At 37.3% G+C, this 25,701-nt stretch overlaps 1 protein-coding gene across 4 annotated transcripts in view; it reads right to left on the bottom strand.

Annotated features, from left to right (window-relative positions):
- ZFPM2 (zinc finger protein, FOG family member 2) overlaps window positions 1-25,701 on the bottom strand; it is a 315,579-nt gene that overhangs the window by 135,578 nt on the left and 154,300 nt on the right. For all 4 annotated transcript variants that reach the window (XM_080579452.1, XM_080579451.1, XM_080579453.1 and 1 more), the window contains one exon: window positions 24,319-24,437. In XM_080579452.1, the coding sequence (XP_080435578.1) occupies window positions 24,319-24,437 (119 nt within the window). The remainder of the gene's footprint in view (window positions 1-24,318; window positions 24,438-25,701) is intronic.

Genomic DNA, 25,701 nt, shown 5'->3' with positions numbered 1-25,701 from the left:
GCTCCAATGGCTGAAAAACCCTGCACCACCACCTCCCAGTTCAGTATTTCTAGCTAGCAGCTGCTATCAGAAACCTAAATAACAAAAATATGCAAACTTGCACACTAATTCCCTTTGGAGATAGATCTTGGCTGCAGCCCTGTCATAAATCAGAGAATTTCGATATGAAATGAGGCAAGCAGCTCTAATCATTTCTGCATTTCAAATTGGATCACTGGCTCAATCACTGGGCTTTTTTAAACTGCTTGCCTAAGAGCAAATGTGAGGCGGGAGATAATTCTGAAGAAATCTCTTCTTTTGTGGCCGTAGAACTCTTTTAACTGTTTCAAGACTGAAGGCCACATTTCAGTGATAATAACATATATCTGCTGTGAGAGATATGGATCCTTAAAGACATCTTCCCTCTCTTTCAACTCATAGAATTCCATCAATATCTGCATATATTATATATATTAATATATGTGCATGTGCATATGGGTGTTTGTGTGCATAAAAAGAGAGGGAGAGAAAAGACGAGAGAAACATCTGACATGTAGCCTCAGCGTATTTCCCTTTCGAATATTCTCTTCTTTCTTGACTCAGTGTGGGTTTCAATTGCAGCCACTGCCACGTAGTTAACTTTTACACATATAGCCAAGCTCTTTGGAAATTTATTTAAAGATGAAAACAAAACTGAAAAGGAAATAAGAGGGAAATTTAAGCTATGGGGTATCAGTTTCAGGAGTGTAGTAACCCTCACCTAGCCAGGGTTTGGCTTGGAAGAAAGGCAAACAAATGAAATGAAGGAAAACAAAAATCTTCCGTAATCCTATACAACATCCAAAGGCCTCCTCGTTACCCAGCAAAGTCCTGAAATTCTCCTTTACTATACTACTGATTTTATATTTTCATGCCTTATTTAAACTCTGAAAACAATATATCACAAAAGAATTACCCTTAAAGTTAATTGCTGTGTAAACAGCATCCTCTTGACTCTATTTTTATGCTCCAAGTATCCCCGGTTTTTCACCCAAATGATACTACAGGCTTGTTGCAGTTTCAGTGTCCTCACTGCAGTGCTTTGAAATTGAATTTAACTCTATTATCAGCAGGCTTTTGTAATCTCATGTAAGCCTAATAGTGATCAGATGGAATTTTACAGCTAAGCTCCCTGCACTTTGAGGACTAATTTAGAATGTTTATCAAATTTTTGTTTTAGACAGTTAAAAAAAAAAATCCCTCTCATCATTTTTTGTCTCCTGTTTTCACCGAACACTTCATACTATATTTTATTTTATTTACATAACATTTAGTAAACTGCTTCATTCAGCACTAATAGAAAATTTCAATGAATTTAGTACCACTGCACAGTATTAGTGCTGCAGACATCATGCAAGTAACACTGTTTCAGATTTTCTCCTTTAAGCTTGAAAATATACTCGTACTTAAGAGCATCCCCAAACTCTGTGCTGCCTCTCACACTCAGTCGTATCAAGATTTAAATAAATATATATGTATATTTTTATGTATACGTGTGTATATATAAATGTATGCATGTAAGTGGGTGTGTACTTTTTTTCAGGCACCTTGACAGCTGCAAGGGGCATATTGTCAGTGTTCTCTTACTCTTTTGGCTTGTACACATAAAAGGAAAATCTAAAGGACTCCTGTCAGGATTGCCAGAGATTATCCTGAGGAGACCAGTTCACCAGTCTATGTGTCCTTGCTTCTAATGGCACATAGGACTAAAATTTGGACCCAGCACATCCATGAAGTTCAAATGATGCTAAAGGGTCGACAGTAGATCGCTCTTCTTCTTGATAACATATTTTCTATATATGAATAAATCTCCTAATGTGCTCCCCCTTTACCTGAACAAAGTTTGGCAGAAGGGTAAAACCAAAAATGGTTCAAGTTCTCCACCAGTCTAAATGCAGGGATGGTGACCACGGGACTACCCCAGATCAATGTCCCGTAGCTGGGCACACCCTCAGGACCTCCAAAACCAGGTAGCACACCTAGAAAACCAGCCCAGTCACACTAACCACCAGACTGATGCTAGGCTTTACTATTCTGTTCAAAACAATACATTCAATGTTAATACATCAAGCCTCATGGGGTCCTGCCCGTTAAGTTTGAGGATTTGAATCTCATGAATGCAGAATCTGCATTGTTCTCAGCTGAGGTCACTTTGCTGTGCATGTAGGAACAAGCGGCCTGCTTCAGCAGCTTACACGTGTAAAAGAATTGTCAAACTCATTTTGAGCTCACCTCTGTTTCCTCTGTGTCTCAGGGCATGCAATCAAAAATCCTTGTGCTTCAGTGGGGACTTAAAGCCATACACCGAAGCTATTTTAGGAGCAGAGCGCTTGGTGCTACTTCTCTAACCCATCTAACCACCACTGATAAACACTTGCAACAACCTTGCATTATTCCACTAATCCCTCCTTGTATTTTTATGCTTGAAAAGACCCCAAACTTCGAACAGTAGCCCACATTATAAGAGAGCAGCCCTATATCCGGTCTGAAATTATGCTCCCAAGTACCACATGCATCATGGTTTAAGTGATTAAGTAGGTGCCAGCAAAAGTTTGATTAAGCAATCATTAGTCTTTTAATGTACACTATCATACTTCCTCCACTTACCCACTCTAGTTTAAAAAGTCATGGTGATTAATGTAATGTTTTTGCTAAAGAAAATGATGCACAAACAAACAGTTCATTATAAAGTTTTAATTTTAGGTTAATTTTCTGATATTAACTCTCTTCTTTGCATATATGTAAAATCAATATCTACTGAAAAATTAAAAATTCAATATAAATCATATTGAAATGCTTAAATGTGACCTCAACCTGCTACTACAGAACACTAAATGAAGGTAAATTGTAACAGTTTATGCAAAACATCTGCTTTAGTACAGATGTTGCTCATAAGCACTGGCTATAGTATAGATGTAGACAGGTGCACAGAGCTGCAGTGTGCCACCAAGTTACACATCTTTTTCTCTCTAGGGATAAACATATTTTTTTTTACTGGTTACCATGCTGCTTCTGTTTTCCTTGTCAGCACAGCAGAGTTGAATAGCTTTTCTGAGCCTGGGTGCACAGTGGATTCTCAATTATTAAAATTCAATCTGATATTACTAAAATTCTGATATTTATAATCTATTGATGCAGTTCAGGCTTAAAAATACTAAAAAGTGTCAATCTGATGGCATAATAATAGAGGAGTTCAGATAAAAAATAGATCTGCAGAGGCTGCGCTTCCCCCTCTATACAACACTATCAATACTTGTAGGAAAGGGATTTTCTTCACCGTTAGGACCCAAAGCCAGTGGAGCAGAATTTGTGGGTTCTCTGTCAAAAAAACACCTGTGCAGACTTTATTAACTCCTGCTGAGTTTGAATGGTGTGGCATCTTGAAAAGATTTTCATTGAGAAATGCTGGTTGGGAGAAACAAAAAGGAGACACATATGGTGTGAAATTCAACCTTTTTATAACTCCCTTCTTTTCTCCTTGCTGGCTTCACCTTTTAACTGGGGTATTCAGAGTAAAGAAGAAGGCCACAGAAATATAAGGACCAGAACTGAGACATTTGTTATCAATGGGACTCTGTGACTCTGGGACACTGTTACACTGGGAGGTGGTTAACATTTTAGTTTACCTCTGGTCTTAAACTTGCACCTCTCCAGTGCAAGAAAGAAACAGAACCTCTCCTGCCGTGCACACAGTTGCTACAGCACTTACAGTTGCTGAAGTGCATGTCAACGGGTAACTAATTTTTCAACACCTAAGAGTGTTTTGGAAGAAATTACTCAAATGCTCTGTGGAGGATTTAATGAAAAACAAGTATATAGGTACAGGTATCAGTGGTACATCTTCTAGTTTGGTTCCAGGGTATTCTGTGCATTCATAAATTCATATGGAAGTCTCTGAGGAATTCAGTTTCCATGTCTTATGCTGCTACATTGTGAAATTTCTGTTAAAATAAAATATTTCAGGGATATATATTTTTTAACATACGAAAAGAATGTGATCATTTCTAAAAGAACAGTCAAGTGATTGCAAAAGCATAAAAAGGAGAAGGAATATTGTTTCTGAAAAGAAAATAGTGTTCAGTGGACCAAAGCAAGTGCTACATTATATGTTATGTGGGGCAGTACGTCTTCAGAGGCTTACTGATATAAAAATCCTAAATTCCAAATGTTATTTTTCCTTTTGTTTGTTCCTGGTATATTAAATTGAGAAAAAACTATAAACAATAAGGAGAACTAAATAAAGAAAAATGTGAACAAATTTAAAGGAAAACAGAAAAACACTGAAAAGTCAGGATCTACAGAATGTAAGGATTTCATGGCAATGTTAGCTCAATAATGTCTAACTTTATACTTCGTTTTTCTTCTTGACAGTACAAATTTTATTATGGCACTATTTAAATCCCCAGATATAATTGGCATGTTCTGAATCAGATCTTTCACAAGTCTAGAATGTTTTAAAGTTTAATTATACACAATTAATATTGAATAAAGTTGAATAAAACAGTTGCAAAAAAAAACACTCATTGCTCTCCACTCCAACTTTCAGGACATCATGGCCCATTTCTACCCCCTCACGCTTGCTGTTAAAGGTACAACTACACAGCTAGCCATGATCTCACTTCATATTGTGGAGAAATTGTTGAGCAGTTGTTCTCAGATGATCTACATCTTCTCATCTGAGCTTTTTTCTTTAATCTGGAAAGCTGCAAAAATTCTTTAGGACACATGATGAAATGGGTCTCAAATTCTAAAACCTCTGAAATTTCGAGCATTTCTCAAATTCGTTTTCAAAGGTGCTTATAAAAGGAAGGTAAGAAAGATGGGTCATACCCTCAGCCTCAAGGGAACCAAGTGTCATCTTAGCATTGCCTACAAATTCCTAGATACTCAAGGAAGATGAGGTGACCATCTCTACCTGACGTATTTCCTCAAGAACTATCTTGAACAATATCCTGTTCCCCAGCACAGAGCTGGGTTCAGCTGTGACGAGGCATTGGCTTGTCAATAAAAACAAAAAATGCCTAATCACTGAACCAAATGCAAAGGAAAACAGCATACTATTCAAAGTAAATTTACTAAAAAAGAAAAAGATTGAAAGTATGATTCCAGCATCTCCATTTCCATTGAGACTGAACAACAATAACTACATATTTCTGCAGCCTCATTGACTCAGCCAAAAATGTAGCTAACAGCTCTCATAGTAAGGAGATTCAATTAAAACAAGCACCTTTTTTTCCAGTTCAGATCAGAGGTAACACATTTCTTTTAATGTGCTCTTGTGAATAGCGAGAAAGAGAAGGCTACTGTATGATAAAAAAGATTTTTTTCTCATTCTGCTTTCCATCTTTGCTTCATTTTACACAGGAATCTTTTCTCTTTACAATTCAGTCCAATTTAAGTATGCTTGTGTAAACATGGATTATACCACATCAGAAACTAAGTTAGCCATCTCAAGAGAATTTGTATCTCTGCTGTGTGTAAGTAAGCAGATTAATTCCTAGATCAGGCATTACCTAATGCATTTTCAATTCAATTTTTTCTTTTCTTTCTGCACACGAGATCAGGGAAGTGGGATTATTTTATTAATTTAACTAATATTTTGCATGTTTTCCCTATTATCTTTCTTTCCTCCAAAATTTTTTGTTAGCGCCTAGTGTGAGAGACTTAGTATGAGCAAGGCTGTGTAAAGACAAGAAACCTAAGCCCTCAGCACCTTACAGTGCAATAAATGGCAGGGGAAGTGACAAACTTTTCCTTCTACTGCACTACCAGGAATAAGGAATCCTCACGTATTTCAAACACTGATCTACAGTGGCACATCCTGCCTGGGGTAAGCTCAGTGATTGTATGAAATTTAGGAGAAGATTATTTATTCATTAACATTTATGCTGCTTTTATGGAAAATCTCAGAAGTAGCACGAGCCAGTTTGTTTTTATTATAGCAGTGCCTGCTAGCACTGTTTAAGGTAAGGGTCTGTCAACATATCACAGAAGCACAGGATTTAGTGTGTAAGATCAGTCCACTGGTCCATCAAGCCTGCTAGGTTGCCTCTGGTAGTACCCATGCCTGATGTTTAAGTAGAAGATGGTACAGTAAGCCCACAAAACACCTGACTTGCTGTGTAACACTAAACTCAGGTAGGGCAGAGTCAAGAGATTCTTTCTTGCTCTCTGTAGTGGGCACATATTGCCCAAAGACAAGACCTGATAATATCCATACAACGAGCAAAGCAACAGAGCAACAGGGAAACAGAAATAGACAGCCCTATGATGAGCCACAGAAATGAATGTACTATTTTTTTTTTCTCCTTAAAATCAGCACCAAACCTTACTCCCAGCCAGTGTATTCTCCAACCTGTACTGGACATTAAGGAAAAGCAAGTCCTTGAGCATCTATCGATGAAGGAGCCTTGAAGGTCAGTAAGAAAAAGGACAGAGAAATTAGAGAACGGAGAAGGAAGTGTGGCTGTTGAGACAATGAGAAGAACAAAATAAAGAAACTGGGACAGTAGAATGAAGAAACAATTCATTTAGCAATGAAAAGAGAAGAGTGGGCAAGGACAGACTTGAAAGGTAAGGAGAGAAGGGAAGGGGTAAGTGCCAGAAGTGGAAGTAAAGATAAATATCAGGAGATGGGCAAAGGAGAAGTGAGGAAGTTAAGGGAATCCATGTAGATGAAATGAAACTACATAGAGAGAGCAGTTGTGGTGTGGACAGAGTAGCAAAAGGGAGGCATCAACCCCCCTGACAGATATTCAACTTTTCCACAACGTTCTGGACTACTTCCTCTTTAAGTCTTGCATTATCAGGTACTCTGACAGAAATATTCAGAAGTAAAGGATGTCAACAAGATGTCAAATATGAGTGTCTGCATGAAGAAAAGGAACAGCAGAAACTGTCAAAGACATTTACTAAATAATAAGCCAAATATGCCAATAAAGAAAAAAAAAATATGGGGGGGGGGTAATGATGGAGTTGATGCAAATTTCAAGCCATTTGGAGAATGTTTTTCTCCTGAGTTAAGGGTAAGAAGGACATTTCTACCCCTTGAAGTACACGTTATAGGTGGTAGTTTTCCCTAATAACAGTTTCCTTCCATCCAAACCATAAGTCATCCTTACCAGTATCTGCACAAATGCAGCTATAATCTATAGTGTATGCCATGACATTTGAGATGACTCCTGTATATAGCCCCCAACTCCCCCTGACACAAAAAAAGTGGAATTTATTTCTAAAACATGTGAATTTTTTTCCCAGACATTTGTGAAATTAGTTATTTTAGTTGTCACCCCTCTCAGAGAATGATGTTCATATCTAAAGTTAAAATTAATACAAATGACTGAAGAGGCACAGCCTCATTACAAAGGATTTATACACAAACCCTCTTATCAATACCAACCTCCTAGTTCTTAGACTCCTAAAGACAGAAATATGGAGCTACAAATAACATTCATTTCCCAATTACTATGCCAACCAGCTCTTTTTATTATAGACTGTATTTGCATTTGACTGACTGGCCTATTGGAAGCATAGCGCTGCTAGACCATCATCAAGCATTTTCTCTTTTTCAAAGACATAATCCAGACTTTGCACACCAGTGTGATATCAATTGGTTTAATCATTCCTTTACATGATAAGGGATCCCACTCTTTGCAAATACGGATTTTTTAAAATAACTTCATGTTCCAGTTTTAACCCATCAGTTATGAAATGATGGGAAATTTGTGCAGTGTAGATGTTTGATAGACTACTGTAGGAGTCTAGTTATTTTCTTCTGTTTTTTCTTAAGTGGAGTATTTGGGAATGCATTCAAAGAAGTATTGCTTTGTATTTGCATTTTCTTTACAATTAGTATCTGCATATGACATTCATAAAAAGTTTAGTCTTTTCTATCAGGAATTGTCTGCAAAAAGACTGACTACTACAAGACTACTTTTTGTTCACACTTTTTACATGAAGAGTTTATAGAAATTAGTTCAATTCATATGCTGATAGCGTAGAACTCTTTGGGTGTCTGCTAATCATTCAGGGGGGATAATCTTGTATCGCAGCCCTAGGTTTAACCTGTAGGAAACCTGAGACCTCAAGATTCCTGTCAAGCAAGTCCATTAATCTCTTTGTACCTTAATCTACCATTTTAAAAATGGTGATCAAATTATGTACTTCTTCTGCTCTTCATCTGTTGTTCATCTTTGCCCTCTATTTCTTTCAGGAAGGGACTTGTTTTTCACAATCATGATTCAAACATTATAATAATAACGGCAAAATTATCTGTTTTGTGACATTTAATAGACTAGTCTGGATAACAAAAGCTCCTTGGCATAGAGAGTAGGAATCAAATAAATAAATAAATGAAGATAAATCAAATAAATTCCTACAGTACAAATAAATATTCACATTATTTATGCACGTATAATAGCTTTTAATCTCCTCCTATTGCTTCTCAATCTAATTGCTTCAGATTCAGTTTTAAAGTGAAGCTCTGACTGCACAAGACACAAACTTAACATAAGGTCTTGAACACACTGTATGTAGCCAATACCAGCCACTAAGAATTAGAGTGGAATATTTTGTTATTTTAAAGGTAAAATTATGGCTCTTCATCATTCTGTATTTCGTGAGAAAGAAGGGATATTCACAGGAAAAAAAAAAACACCTTACTTTTTCAGATACATCCAATTGTCTTAATGACATTCTTGTTTTATACATATCTGGGAGTTTGGCAGGAAACTATAGTGCTGGGTTTTGCATTGTGTCTAAAATTAGACTCATTGTGGTTGCAGCACACGAAAGAAAAAGCCTCCTTTCTTGCCCCACTCATGCACCTGGAATTCTCTATCTAGCATTTTTTGGCCAAAAATATTGCATAAAAGTTTTTAAAATAAAGAACAATTGAAAATTGTTAATATTCCATGTTTTGGAAACTATTCCATAATTCAGAATTAATAAACAAAGATATAAATAATGAGGACAATCACATTTGTTCAAAAAGTCTATGTTTTAAAGAATCAATGTTTAAATGCTACTGCTTCAGAAATCTATCAGTATGTTGCTTTTCAGTGACAATGACAAACTGTGCTACTGATTTACTGAAGGCTATATTGTGGAAATGCACACGTGGGAAAACACCTATTTTGTTTTCTAAGGAAATACTGTTATTTAGTACCAGAATACTAAAGAAACACCTTTGGTGTGCCCCCAAATTAAAATACTTCTGTAGAGTTTGGGAAACAGAGGAAAATCCACCTTAAAAAATTCTGTTTTGAATTGTGATACGGATATCTAAAAGCTAAAATATATTTCACCCAAAGATAAATTCTTCCTATTTTTTCAAGTATTATTCAGAAATGTCTCCACTAGTCCCACTGTTTGTTACAACTAAATGCAAAAGTAAAATGAAATCTACTTCTTCATTATACAAATTATATCCAAAAGTATGCACTGTTCAATAAAAATACGAAAATGCCTCACTTTTTATGGGCAAAATACTGCTAAAATATCCTTATTCACGTTACAGGGAAAGAATTTCACCTATATAAATCCACCTCAGTTATATTTCTTTACTTTTTTTCAGTTCATATATGATGATATTGGAAGAGTAAATAATAATATTTAATTGAATTGAAAGGCAATATGGTGATAGTGAATTCAGTCATGCTTTTACTGTTAACATTGGTGCAATGATTTATTCATTCGTCATTCCACTTACTTTTGTGTTTGAAGAAACATAAATTATACTTACACCTCTTCATAACTACCAGTTGGCACATATGTGATACTGGTACTGACACAACATACATAATTAGAAGGGCATGTGACAGTATATTTATTTTATTCCAAAACAGAAACTTTCTGATTTTGTCTAATGAAAGCTATCACTCCTGTCTGGCGTATGTTCATCTCTTAGAAAAGTGTCATAAATTTAGTGATTGGTGTGTCAAATGTGAGGAATTCTAATCAAGTTGTGAAATGTAAAGGAAATCTAAGTCAAGCCACAAGAAGTTAGAGTTTAAGATGAGAAACACTCAGTGATGAGCTACTTTACTGAAATGGAAATGATTGGGAAGCCAAGACTAGGTCTTAGCACATCATTGGACAAAATACTAGCAGTTCATCTAAATAAATATCTAGGCGTTCAAACAAGAAGCTTATTTCATGCAAAAATATGGAAATCTCCAAATTTATTTTTATTCTGCACTGGAATGATTTAAAAGATCTATTCAAATATCTCTTGGAGCTGTTCTTTATACAGCAGTCCAGTGGTCATGCTATTTGCCTAGCACTGGAAGCTACACATGACGCAATTTGATGCCAAATTCAGTCACAGAACTAGTGTCACTCATATTTTGTAGCAAAATCATCAAAACAATGGGCAATATGACTACTAACTCCTTAGTTTTTAATTTATTCAGTTGGACTTCTTCATTTATGAGAGAGTGAAAATTAATGTTCTTGAGGAGAAACAGAAAGTGGCACTGCAACTCTCAAACAAACCATGCAAATACCTTTGGGTATTTGGTCTTTTTGACCAAAACTTGAAAGTCCCTACAAAAATGGTAACCATATTTTTCAACAATAAAGTATTATGGCACTTCATGTTTTCTGACTGTTCATCTCCACCAGTAACTGTAACCTGCTGACACTGGTGCCAAGTGTGGCACTGAAAGACATATGTTGGCAGCACACGAGCAACTGAGGTTTTTAAAATAAATTTGGCACTGGGCACTAAAAAGGTTCATCATCATTGATCTAGATTATATCTTTATCAGTTGATGAGTTTCAAAATTTCTGTCTAAATTAATGCTCCCATTTGTTTTTTAAATATATATTTTCTTCCACTAGATTAATGTATATAGGAAGAATTCCCTGAAATCATCTGCAAACTTGCTAAATTTTTCATTCACTGTCTCTATAAAGCTCACGTCTGCTGCTTTAGTGTGATGTAACTGTTGTTTATTACACTAATCTTAATTATCTCCACTTTAACTTTTGCCTCCCACACTTGCTTGTTGCTATTGTATTCATGTCTGGTCTAAGCCCAGGACCTAAGCTAGCTGAGGCCAGCAGCTGTCTTGCGAATATCAGATTCAGACAGAGTCTAGCACAAAGGAGCACCACTTTCCTACTAGAACCTCAATGTGCTGCAGCACTACAGATGTTAAATATCATAATGATGATTGTATCTTCCTTACACAGTGATTATTAGTGAAGCTGCACAGTTTTCAAAGAGCCCTTGTTTTTACTTTTCACCAGCAGCTGAAGCAAAGAACACATTTCCATTACAAGATGAAGCTGTACAATCTCATCCAACAAATGATCTCACTCTGACCCTCACACTAACTTTGCTATTAAGCAAAAACAGGCACATTTTCAAATATTGATTCCAACTAATGTCTGATCCTAACAGGCATGATCTTATCAGGGCCCCACTATAATAGAAGGAGTGTCAGAGTTAAACAGAATAGGTTTAGATAAGATCACAATCTTCCTCACCATGATGTGATGCTATCACTGAGCGAGTATCGTATTTGAAGTAATTATCATTAACAGATATTGGCAACAGGAAGAGTGGTCACTGCTAAGATCTAAACAAATTTGTGCATGATAAAATAAAACAAGTTTTATCTCAACAGTGGATATGGATATGTTATGTGCCCTAAGAGATTTTGCTGTCTGTATTTTTTTCTTTGAAATGATGGATATTCAATTAAGAGAGAAATATTGAGTCACAACATTGCTACTTCAGTTTGTTCTCTACCTTCTGTTTTGTGGCAAACTGCCATTTCAGCCCTCCTGCTGCTTTTGTAATGTCTTATCTTGACCAGACATCCCGCGTAGTGTTATGTGGACAGACCCTGGCCCCCGGGTTTGCCTGAACAGCCATGGCCAGAGCTGATTTCATGGTGCCTTTCCTTGTTACTGGGGAGTGGGGCAGCAAGGGGGTGTCTTACAAGAGGTGTGGGAAGCAAAGCACCATCATTCTAGAGTTTGAGCCATGTGGCTATTTTACTAATTGAATTACTCTTTGCAGAAATTTGGGGTGCGGGATAGCCCTACAGTAGGCTGTCCTAGACATAAGCCCAGGATGGGGTAAAGGCCACAAGAAAGGTACAAGGTTGACAGACATTTTGGTTAATTTGATTTTTGCCTCACCATTCACTCTGATCTTGGTAGACTTGCTCCATTTTCAGAAAGAAGGAGGTAGAGGGAACACCTGCTTTGATGTGGCAGATTCTCTGTGAAATTCTTGTCTTTCTCCCCTGAAGCTATTAGCATGTAAGGCCAAAACAGCACAGAATGAAAATAATAATTTATCCTGGAAAAAAAAATGTTATCAGCCTAAGAAAAACTGAAAACACTGGTATAAGAAAAAGCAAAAAAAAAAAAAGTCAGTTGATAGTTGTGTGATTTTTTGTAATGAAATGGCACAAGCATAGCTAAACTTTCACATACCAAAGCTACCCACATACATAGGAAAAGGGTGCAGATCTGAAACTCCTTTAACTATTCATCATTAGTAGAAATAAGCACGTGTGCCACATTTAGAATTAAAAGGGCACAATCAGATTTCCAAAGAGTAATGTTCTCTATGTCTATTGTGATAACAATATTGAGCTCCAATATGCAGTTTCTCATCCTTACAGCACTCACAGATATTAGATAATTAAATCAGTTTTAAAAATATTTATTTTCTAAATTAATCAGGTACTTGCCAAGATTACCCAAATATTGGTCTTATACAGCAAAACCCATACGCTGCTTTTACACTTATCTTCATGTATTTGTCTTCTCAAATGTGTGATTAACTCCAGAGCACTGAAATCTTTTTGATAATCGCTGAAGATGAATGTATCAGGACAATCAGCAGCATATGGAACACAGAATGCTGCCAGATGTTAACACACTAAAATAAAGCAGAACCATCCTTGTACTCCGTATCTCATCTAAAAATAATATACTCATTGACCTTAACCCTATCAAACCAGTCCCATCTCCAAGGTCAAATAAAATAAGAAATATTTATCTTTTATAGAGAGGTTCACAGACTGTACTTGTAGTGTTCAGTGTCATGAAATGCTAGGCATCCCTCAGCCCTACTGCTCTGAATAAAAGATTGGGGTGCTCAGCACCTCCTGCTGGTGCTCAGCACTAGGCAAAATCAAGTCCTAATTGCATACTAATCACCACTTAAATTTCTGATCACTGTGCATTCCCTTTGTATTTTTTTCAAAGACTATACATGGAAACAAACAACCAGTAAGATTAAAAAGACAGACATATAAACTGTGATCTCTAACACCTACTCCATTTGGTAGAGATCTGCACATTTTTTATGTAGTCTTGAAAAAAATAACTTTAAGAATCTATACTAACACAATATTTTTTTTAAGTGATGACATCAGTGCAGCTTACTGCTGCATCCCATGACACAGTGGGCCACAGCAGTGAATGACAGATCCTGAGCCTCTTGGCTGCCCCATGTCTTGCAACTATCCCAGAGCAGACTCTGCAAGTGCTCCCATCAGAACAGCCAGAGAAACACAGAAAACACTACGAATATCACATTCGTACTTCTGAAGAGTTCAGGAGAATTCATAATTGTGGTAGTTCTAGTGAACTGGGTAGTCTTTAGTACCAAGTACCTTTGGTATGACTGACAGGGTATGACTGACAGGGAAATGCTTACTGAAGTTCAGAGAGGCTGTTTCATCCCATATATGCCTGTATGCCAGCAGACAGACGAAGCATCGCAGGTGCAACTACAAAGCCACTTTAACACTGCAACAAGTGCTAGCAACTGGTTTGGAGAAGGGCATGAGAGGAATGTTAAGGAGGCACAGCCACCGTAAGTGGTCTCACATTTGTGAGAGGTCAGCTTTCAAAACATGGATATCCTTTTCATTTTCCATTCTGCAACGAAATGTTAAACATGGTGGTGGAGAGGGAAGGGTTTTCAAAAGTAATCAGTGCATGGAGGTACCTGTTATTGTTACTGTATGCGTTAAAGGCATTTTCTATCACAGAAACAGTACCACAAAGTGAGTGCCAAGGATGCCAGTGATGCCAATAGCCTCCTCACAAATGTTTCCACATCCAACCGACGGTGTGTTCGCTGTTATTCTGCCTGCCTAATCGGTGTACTGGTACCTGATAGCGGACGACTGACTAAAGAAATCAAGATTCAACTTACTCCCTGAGGCATGCTGTAGTGCCAGATCAAAGTGCACACATTTGGCATCCTGAAAATGTGATGCCACTGATCTCACTTCTCAAATCTCTGACACAGAAACCTGGGACAATGATCCTCATAAATCAGACAGTATTTCAGTATTTCTTAAAAAAAAAAAAAAAAAAAAAAAAAAAAAAGAAGGTACAGAATGCTTAGAAGTGAAATCCTAAGTAAAGCTGCAAAAATGAACTGGAAAAGCAACATTAATTTAAAATCTGGTTGTACACAGCATGTTAATCCTAACTTTCATTAGGAAGAAATTGGAGCAGGAAGGGAAAACATTCAGAAGAAAAAAACCCTCCAGGCAATTGGCAAGGGACATGCCAAAGAAACATAGAGGCTTACTTCCTTATCACCCAGCAAGCCCTTGTTATATTTCAATTAGATTTTGAAAAGGGTATCCTCTACTGGTGTGACCAACTGTCTAGCTTGCTGTAATGTCCCATCTGCCATTTTCTATAAAAACTGGTCTCTCATTCTAGCCTTTTAAAACCAGTCTTGAGAGATTTTAGCTACCTGCAGGCATCTCTGGGCAGACGAACAAGTGAAGTTGGCTGCAGACATCGTACAGAACCAAGATGCCAGAAGCCACGGGGTCATCTGCTCCTGTTCCTTCCCTCGTGCCACAGCTCAGCTGCACCTACACCGTTCCCATGTGTTGGTCCAGCCCGTTATTAAACACAACAGAGCCTAAGATATTTTGGACTTACTATTGTTTTCCGCTTCATTGCTCTCTTTCCTTTATGCTAATCTGTCCCAGTTTTCTTCCAAAAGTGAGGACAACAGCTTGCAGGAGGGGGAGAGAGGGAATAATCCTTCCTCACCTCCCCAGCACTGAGGCACACCTCCCTCAGCTCCCCTCAACTTGTCTTTGATGTCCTCACACATGGCAGGATTGCCAGGTTTGTATTTTAAAAAATGTGGTCACTCATGCTCCAGCTTGGAGACTGCCATGTGCAGGAGAAAGGTTTGAAGAATAAACATCTTGGGGAAATGCGTTAATTAAAGAGGTGTTTATAAATAAATACATAAAAATAATAATTACTAACATATAAGAACCTTTTATAAAAAAAAAAATCTTCTGTGCCTTTCAGATATACATAAAAATAAAATGTCAAAAAAGAGATAGAAAATACTAATCTGTGTCAGGGATATTTTAAATTATAAGACATTTTCTCAGAGTGAATAATATACATAAACTATGATGATATCTCAAATGCTATGTAGTTTATTCTAAATGCATCAGTAGCATTCAGACTGCTATCCTTCCCTTAGAGCATACAGAGAAAGAATATTATTTTCTCCATGTAAAACTCAATTACTCCCTAAGTATGTTAAAAGACCTCAGATAAAAAATATGAAAATACATGATTGTAACTATATTTAATGTTTCTGAACTTGTGAAACATTCATGTAAATATGTTGAAATATTTTCCCCTTTTCTCTAGTCTGTGGAATACATGATAAAATGCATTAGTGAAAAAATATCGGGCAAAACTTTATTAATGCTAAGTTATTTAAGATGGGATATGAATGTGAGACTATCAAGTCTGATGATGATGTGCATGTAATTTAGAATTGCTGCAGCCTTCCCACTGCCGCAGGTGGTCTGGGACTGCCGGGGAGGGCAGGGATGGCCAGCCGTGGTGACTCCTGCATGCTTCGCAGCAGAGCCCTAATGGTTGGAGCTGATCATCTTTACAGCTCCCCTGCAGCCTGTGGAGTCACCATGGGACTAGATTGATGAACTTGTTCTCCGGGCTTGATAAATGAGGCCCAGGACATTTACAAACCTCACTCAGCACTTAAGATCTCAGGCCACGCTCTGTGTTGCCCATAGTTTGGTGGTGCAAAGTAGATCTGCTGCATCTGGAAAAGGATAAGTTTTGCTTCTGGCTATGTGATACTACAACATCATTAGAAAAGCCGCTATAGCTGAATGGAGTGTAAAGTTCAACAAAATTACAGTATTTCAAACACAGCTCTGATTTTTAGGACCTAATAACACAGTGTTTTCTTTATACTAGAAGGTGCTGTTCTTTTATATGCTTGCGAACACTGACATTGTACACCTACAGATGTATGTATAAATATATATATTTACTATACTTATTTTTTTATATATATAGGTGTATGTATTAACAGAGACTATGCATACTGTGCTAACTATACTTGCTATAAATATTTCTTTTCTATTCAAAACATTAAAATACATACTTTTACAAAATGTAGTTAATTTGGCTGGTTACAAAATAACTAGAAATACGTTTTCTTTCAATCAGTCTTGAAAATGAATGGGTTATTTCTCTTACGCCTATTCAGACACAAATGAAACTGATGTTTGGAATTTCGATTATGCCATCATGTTGTGCAGAAGTGAGCAGCAAGCTGCCATTGTCTTCACTGAAACCACAGGTCCATTCCTTTACTCAGTCATTTTTTTCATTTAAATGAAGATGGACAACAGTTTCAAGTTTTGTTATTGCTACAGTGATAATGTACAAAAAAGAGAGTGATATATAGTTCTGCACTTTTATTAGCACATACAAATTTTGACACCAGCAAATGGTGCATTTTCTTTTCACACTGAAATTTCATCTACAGCACACTTGATTCCAAACAACTGCCCGCTTTGCCTCCACAGGTCTTATGGAAAGCATCCATTGATGTTTTCATAACCACATGTATGTCCACACACGCTGTCTGGACAATTTGCTGAGTGCACACAGGTGCTACCACTCCATACACAAGAGCATCATGGTGCTCCCCTCCACTAACAATGGCTCCACTAAGGCTAACTACCCCTGGGCAGACATAGCTTTACATATTTTCCCCAGAGAAACCCAGGAGCATCCAGGATGTTTTATTCTTCTAATGGTCAAAGAGAGAGCATAAACCCGCAAGTCTCTCAGTTCAGAGCCCCTCCTAAGCACCAAATTCTTGCTTAACAATGCAAACATCTGTGCAGACACAAGCATCTTCATAGCTTTATGTTCCCCTAAAATTATGGAGCTAGATTTTCCTGTACTTGTTCTATGGATGCTACACTAAGTGTCAACATTTTAGAAACTGAATTTTATTTCGCAGTAAAAAAAAAAAAAAAGTGTTGTTTAACATATAGTGAGAAGAAAGTTATTTAAAAAATGCCTGAATATTTAAATGTGGCATTTTATATCAGCTTAGCATAAAATAATACATATGTTTCATAAATAAGAAAAAATATCTTTACAAAAAGTATGAATTTTAAAAACTACCTCAGAAGACAATATTAATGTTATATTCCTCATCATGGATGTTGAACTCTTGCCTGTTAGGTGTACTGAGCTATATGAACAACTTTAAAAGGAGCTAAATCAATTCCTTCTCTCACTCGTACTTCTTAAATAGGACTACACCCCATTCTACAAGTTGTGTTATGAATCTGGCAAAATCAATAATAGCAAAATAAATGCTTGAGGTTTAAAGCCTATGGTACAGAGAAGGCTAGACTAGATGACCATAGCCTAGTAGCACAAGAATACGTTGCTACTCAGAGGTCATTGCAGTGGCAGTCTCTAAATTTAACATGTAAGACAGTTTAACAGTGTAATACATGATGCAGTACATATTATCTTCTCTCTGCTTTTCCCCACATCCTAAAACAGAAGAGCCTGGCACTCACAGCTGGCGTCTCCCTCTGTTTCTGCTGAACTGAATTTTCTTGCCCTTTTTTCATCCTGGGCTCCTGTCCCTGCCCCATCTTTTCCTCTCTCAGCTTTCATCTGCTCCAGTTTTCAGCTGCTGCCTAGAAAACCTCCCTGGGATGCATTCCCCCTTTGAGAAGCATCCCCTTACTGAAATGAAGCTTGCTGAAATGGCACAGATAGTTTAATGAGTTTTCCATCAGCTTAATGAAAATGATTGGTAGTATCTATTACGTAATTATGCGAGTATTCAGATAAAAGTCTGTTTAATGGACATGCTTATAACAAGTACCAAGTAACTGATTTATTTTTTAAAACCTTTCAAAGTGACCAGTTGTTATTTCTTTACAAATGTGAAGTTCTGCTGTTTGACAAACAGGTGTCAAAGTGAACCATGGGTATGTGTCATTGTAAAAAAAGGGCTTCAGTCAAGGGAAAGAAGCTAAAAAAAGAAAAGAAAATGATTTTAAATGAAAATTTCCACATCATATTAATGTATCTCAGCTTTTAAAAATGTTTCAGTTTGTCTGAAGTAGTCGTCACTGATGCTTGTACAGTGCATTAGTGCACCACCATAAGTGTAATGCAATTTGCCATCTAGAAGTGCTGCTACATTAAAGTCTCTCAGTATTTGGGAAATAAGTAAGTGTTTTCAAGCTACAGTTTTAAACGTGGAGAACCTGACAATAAGAACAATAAAAATGAGAAAGGAATGCTTTTGCAGTCACTTTAAGGTACTGAAAGGTAAAAGAACAGTATATTAAAGATTAGAATCAAGGCTTGTGACTCAATGTACTATTTTTGGTAATGAAACATAAAAATGACTCTGTACTAATAAGAGCCCAAATCCCCATTTGCAGGTAAATGCCTAAAGATAAAAACTGCCTTACACATTTCCGTGTTGAAACAAAACCAGAGACAGCCTGTCACAGGCTGCCGCTCTCAGTTGCCGTACAGAACCTCCAACCAAGTGCCCAGCACACTCTCACACTGCAACTCTGGAGATTAAAAGTTGCTGGCTACTACAGATATGAGGGTTTTGACCTGCAGTGACCAGTCACAGATTAGCGAGTGAATAACTTAACTGCATTTTGAACCTTGGCTCCTCAGCCCCTCACAGCACTACCCAATCAAACTGTTTCGTGAGGATATCTTCCAGGAGAAGTGTAGCTTTGGCGCTGAACCTCCCAGATCCCATTAAAGGGTCTCTGCTGTATCCCATTGCTCGCCTGGTCCAACCCTGCACACTTTCCTCCCACGGATTCCTGTCACAGCCATGTTGAATCCTCTTTTCCTTATCAGGCTGATACAGGCCTGCACCACTCGCTCCTCCTTATGACAAGACTACAAGAATGGGGAACAGGATCCAGATGCTCATTGTTTTGCTTCACAAAACCCTGCCATGGGCACAGATTAACACCAAAAACTAGATGGCTGCAGCCAAAGGAAAACACATCTCAGAATGCCTCCACTCGATTACCGGAGCGATGGCATCATCCACGGCTTGACGTTCGTCATGGGCTACGTGGTCCTGTGCCACTTCTTGAGAAACACTGAATGCAGTCAGGAACCGCTTGAAATATTCTTTTGTTTCAGGGAAACAGGGAAAATATTTGCAGCTGGGAAAAGCAAACAAATTGCTTTTTCTTAAATAAGCTGCTAGTGACTTCAATTAGATCTGCATACGTGCAGCAGCTACTCCTCAAGTAGTTTGTATGATCAGCCTAGAGTGGCCTTCCATTCTTCTCACTGGCCTGTTCACATTATATTTGACATGTGTACAAACACACTTCACTGTTAAAGACAGGAACCACAAGATATGGGGTGCCATCTTAGAAATATATTACTGTCTGCTTTTAGGTACCCAGGAACTGCTGTATTTTTAGTGATGCAGCAAGGTACAAAGTTGGAGCCTTCCTGGTAAAAGTAGAGATCATTTTGATTTAATCATGTTGTCTTCCTTTAGAACTGAATTCTCACCAGCTGTAGGTAAAAAAAAAAAAAAACAACAGTATTGCACAAAATTCTTCATGTGTCTGTCAAAAGAGCAATACTACTTCAAATCTCAAGAAAACGTGGAAATATGTAGCTGATCTCTTTCTAGCATAAAACAAGAGAACAAGCTCTTATTTCAGCAGTACACTTTCTAGGCTTGAAAAGGTGTCTTTTTTATTCTTTCAAGAAATCTCTTCCATTGTATTTCTATTGAAGTCCTGTGCAATTAATACACATTTTTGTCACATGAAAGTATGACAGTTTTTTGTTGTTGGTGGTGGTTTTTTTTTCCTGATCAGTAAGAGAAGGCAATGCAAAAAAAAAATACCCTGTTTTTTCCCTACTGGCATCAGAATACCATCATGCTTCCATCTGAAAACACTGATACTCCATTTTCTTGGGACTATCAACTTATGTCTGCAGCAGAAAGGAAGTGGAAGTGTAAAGAAATGGAGGACAATAACCTCTGTGTCCAATTGTGCACACAGATACAAAGACCAGAATTGAGCCAGTTTGGCAAAATTACAGGAGCGGATCATTAAAACCATCTAAATAGGAGATCTATCACTAAATATAACTATCTAAATATATATATATATAAGTATTTAGATAACTATATATGAAGTTCTTAAATTCATATTAAAATAAGAATTGAATGCCTAGAAATTTTTTAAGATCCAATACTCACTGTTTGTTCTTAAAAAGCAACATTCTTAAGATTTTTGATGTCTGCAAGCAGGGTTGTTTAGCAACAGTAATAGTAATACAATGGGGTAAGTTATTTTGTAAAGTGTTTTGAACCCTTTGGAATTCATGAGTAAGTACTCTCTGATTCCTGGATGAGAAAAATTAAGAACATGATTAGTCATTGAGCTACCTTGAGTCTGCCATTAAAGTTTAAGTATCCTGAAGTCCTGATAGGGACCTTGCTTCACCACATCTCCCGACAGTGCTGTGGCACTGCAGATGCAGTGAACAACTGCTATTCCTATTGTAATTGTGAACAGCATTTAAATCATTTTTGTTCAAGTTACTCAACCCTCCCCTATTCTGAGATGTATATTGTTAATATACTTCAAGACAGAAACTTGAAAGATCTAAAAAGTATTTGACATCTGGCATGGTGACTTAATTAATTACTATGCTGAATTAATTAGCTTGCTTCATCTCCTGAGCCAACAGCAATGAGTCTGTATTCAGCACCACAGTACTGCTTAAATACGAAGCATTTCCATAGGATATTACATGTACAGATTCTATACAGTGCTAAGTGAAAGGATAGTAAGTAAGCTGTAACTGTTAGGTAAATGAATCCTGTGAGGCGGTGTGTCATATTGCTAACATTAAAAATTAGTAAAGTCAGGTAAAATACCTGTGGTCAACCATCAACTTAATTTCCAGCAGAGAGACCAGCTGCAAATATTGTGATATTTACTCACCTGAGTTTCACCAAATTTTTCTTTCCTTTCCTCTCTATACCAAAAATTTGCATTAAAGCTTTTTCTCCAAGGATTATTTGATGTTTATAACAGTGTGATGGTTGAAGTTCTCATTCAGAAATGAACTAAACCTGATGTCAGTTGCTGATGTGAAGGTTTGATTGAATTCTACGGAGGCAAGGTTTTACGCAAATGAGCTTACCAAAACAGATATAAATAACTTAAATAAACAAATACAACTCCCCTTATGAAAAACAGAGGACATGTATGCCAGTGAAAAAAGTAATCAAACGTGTCAAGCAAACAGAAAGATCGTAAATAAACCAGAATCATTAAAAAAAAAAAAAAAAAAAGGAAGAAGAAGAAGAAGAAAGATATGCAGAAGCTGGCACTGTGCACTGTGTTTGTGTTGCTTAAACAGTAAATTAAAGATCTATCAAAAGGTTTAAATTCCTTTACACAGCATTTTCAGGTAACAAATGCAGAACTGCAGGAAACACCTGATATTTGAGAAAAAAGAAACTACTTAGAATCACAGAATAATTCAGGGTGGAAGAGACCTCTGGAGGTCATGCAGTCCAAACTCCTCCTCACAGCAGGGCAAACTTCAAAGTTAGATTCAACTTCGAAGTTAACTCAAATTCCTTGAGATCATATCCAGTTCAGTTTTGACTATCTCAATGGATAGAGATGCTCAGGGGACAAAACAATATTGCTAAGGACTTCATTTATGTTTACAGGAACTTTTTCAGATTTCAAAATGTATTTATATTAGTAGCATAACAAAAGTAAAACATTTCACATGTCAGCAAAAATAGACTTTATGGTTTTTAATTAGACAAGAAGCAAAGGAGTATTTTTCCAGTTTAGTGAGGAAAGTCCTTCTGAACATTTTTATCCCACATCTCTCTGAACTAGGCTGGGAAAGTTGCTCCACCTAATCATAATCACTAAACTAAAAAGTCAGCTCTTCTCACTGTTTTGAGAAATTGTCTCACTACAATTTCATTAAAAAACAAATTAGCTAATTGTTTTTGTTACAGCAGAAGTGGTATTTGCCCAAATTTCAAAGTAATAGCAGACCTTAATATATGCCTGTGCTACTGAAGGAGAAGCAAGCTCCTGCCAGAAGGATTGCAGTTGCTCTACCTCTGCTTCAGAATATAAAAATGAAGCAATATAATCAATTGCTGATATGTCACAAATTGATCCTAAAGATATCCAATAATGATAACTTTCATAATGTAGGATCAACCAACATCATCTCCTATATTTTAACAATATCTGCAAGTCTTATATACCTGAAGAAGTGGTAGAAGTGGAAAGGGCAATAGGGTAATTGCATGGAACTTGAGGAGAGTAGCGATGGTGGAATCTTAGAAAAATATTTGAATTGCAAGTAGTTGTCACAAATGAAATTTTATGAAAAACTTTTTGAGTCTGCTAATGGACTACGAGACTAAGAATAAAATAGATGAAGAAATAAAAATGAAATAGATGAAGAAGAGAAAATGGAGACAGGTATTCGAATTTTCCATTTTCCCTTTTCTAACAATAAGAAGCTTTGAGCGTCCACTACTTTTGAAAATCCATCCTTTATTGAGGTGACTGAATGGGAAATCTGACCTGGGTTGGGAATACTGAACTCCAGGAAACTTAGACAAAGCTTCTATGTCTCTTTCTGTAACACCTTGTGATTAATAAACTATGTCAGAGTCTATTAAACACCAAGGTGTTAAATCGCTAGTATATACTCATAACAATATAATGCATCACTGTATTTTTAATAGGCATGTTTATAGAAAGAAACATATCCCGCAAGCGTTAGAAACAGAACTCTAACATATAGGAATAGGTTCTCCAGGGAGGAGTTAAAGGCTTTCAGTTTCCCCCTTTTCCCCAGGTCCACATATGCCCTCTATCATGCTCCCCCTGATGCTACTTTAGTAACTCAGCACTCCCCACTCTCTTCAGGTTCTCCAACGGCAGAACAATATCCCCAACACTGGGAAGTTTAGCTTCTCAGTTTACAGCAAAGCAGTGTCTGCCCCAAATGTATGTAATACACTACTGTGAAATAGTTCAGTGGGACTTTATGTTAATGCATTCATGCAAAGTCTGTAATAGGAACCAGTGATCGAGTTGAAAATAATGGTTCTTTAGTAGTATCCTGCGGGGCAATGCATATTCCAAGATGGCCTAAAACTCTTCTTCTAGAGATATTCTTTTTTTTTTTTCATTAAGGGATCACCTTTCCAGACACTCTCAGAAAATTGATCTGAACTATATAAAAATAATATTGACGCTCAGGTTTAAAACTGATACAAATAAAAAATGAAAAGAAGACCTAGGAATGACAATGATTTTCAGCACATGGAACTGAGGTCACCAAAGTGTTACTTATAAGTAATATGGCCCACATACCTTCTGCAATCAGCATAATATTTAAAAAGGCTAATTAACAATATATTATATGACAGGTGACTTTCAATATCTTCCAAAATAATTTTAATCTGCCAGAATATCTCACTATGTTCAGCAACCTTGCTAATGAGTCAAATTTGATGAATTGTAGCCTTAACTAATATAGCTATTTATTTTCTATACCATCCATTAATATAAATGAAAAATTCAGCTATTAATGCTATGAAAAACTTAGAAAGCCACTAAAAGTCAGATAGCGTTACTGAAAGGCAGCAGCTTGGTTCAGCAAACAAGGAAGCGACACCTCCCTTCTGCTGTAAAATAACAAGTTGAATATTGTTAACCTGTGCTCCACATAACTTTATGTGGACGGTTGCCATAGGCGAACTAGTTGGAAAAGATCCAAATACCACTGTCCGCGAAAGCCAACAATGCCTGTTTTTCAAATGCTCCGGATGGGCAATAACTCAGGCTATTTCCCCACAGACTGCACCGTGCCGCGGCGAAGCGTCTGGGAGCGTGTACATACCAAGGTGTTATTGTTCAGGTCCATCTTCCCAGCGAACGGCCCCCACGTTGTTCCGACCGGAAGCTGCTGCCGGCTCTGGATCTTGCGCTCCCCATCCTTCTGGACCACCTCCAGCTCTCCTGCGAACAAAGAGAACAAGAGGTGCTTAGAGCACTTTCACTCGTGCCCTGACAACAGCCACCTCCGTTTTCATTGTTGCAGGGTTTGGAGGACGCCAGAAACGAGCATTAATTACACTTGTCTGAAAAAACAACCGATCAGGTCATCCTGCAAAAGAAAAACAAACTTTTTCCTTGCAGTTATATTCAAATGTGGTTTAGAAAGTCCCTTTTCTTTCCTGCATCTTTTCACACACAGTACAGTCTGAAGGCATTTTTATTCAGAAGAGTGGTTTCAAGAAAGTTCTTAAGAAATGAGGAGGAGGGGGAAGATGATAGCTGGAAGTGCAACAGCATGCACCCTAGTGCGTGAACCTCCTCGATCCATTTGGCTGTCAAAAGACCGCATTCTGAAGCATTCAGTTCCTAAAAACTTTAGAGACATACCTCATAGTGATAGAATCCAGTGCAACTCCACTGATCTTGAAGAAACTACTAGAAATATTTACTGAATTTAAAAAAGAAATATTTTGAACTAAGTGAGGTTTTACAGGCAGTAACAGTTCAGAGTTAGCTCCCCCCCACCCCCCCCGCCCCCCAACTTAACTTGTTAGACTGAGGTTTTAACACAAAATATGTAAAAGCAATGAGGGCTAAAGAGAGTGATTTTTTTTTTTTTAGTGTGTACTAATTATTCATTTTTCATATGCATATTTTATTTTTGAAAGTAAGGACTTCAAAATTAACCCCTAAAAGTGTTACAGTCATTCACTTAAACTTTTCTGATTTTTTACTTTATTTCAGGATAAAAAAAAAAATACTCCGGACCTTTTTCATTGCAAAGCAGTCTCCTCAAGAATTCTGTTTTCCTATGAACAGACATTACAGTGTAGTAACAGCTATGTTCATATACACAATTTCAATATTGTTCTTTATAACAATTCAAATAAATTCTGCTTTCCAACTTTAAGGGGGGATGAAACATAGTAAGGGGGACTGATCTGGGAAGTGCCATTGTACTTCCCAGCTTTGACCTTCCCACAGGCAGGCACAAAAGCTGAAAATCTTCTGCTGTCCCCGGGACCAGAAGAACTCACACCACTGTGCTGCAGCCCATGTACTAAATCCTGCTTCCCTTCCCACACCTCTCAGATGCAGCTGCAATTCCTGCCTTTTGTAGCAGCACATCCCTTCTCAACAACTCTCCCCCAAAGCAGGACTCTGCTTTTGCACAAACAGTGGGAAGTCCAACTATGCAAGAAGTAAACTCGTCCCAGATTTAGAG

Source organism: Anser brachyrhynchus (genome assembly GCF_964034855.1).
Source record: "Anser brachyrhynchus genome assembly, chromosome: 2".
NCBI classification, from domain to species: Eukaryota; Metazoa; Chordata; class Aves; order Anseriformes; family Anatidae; genus Anser; species Anser brachyrhynchus.
The sequence above is the reverse complement of the archived record's forward strand: the minus strand, read 5'-3'. Positions and strand labels throughout refer to the sequence as shown.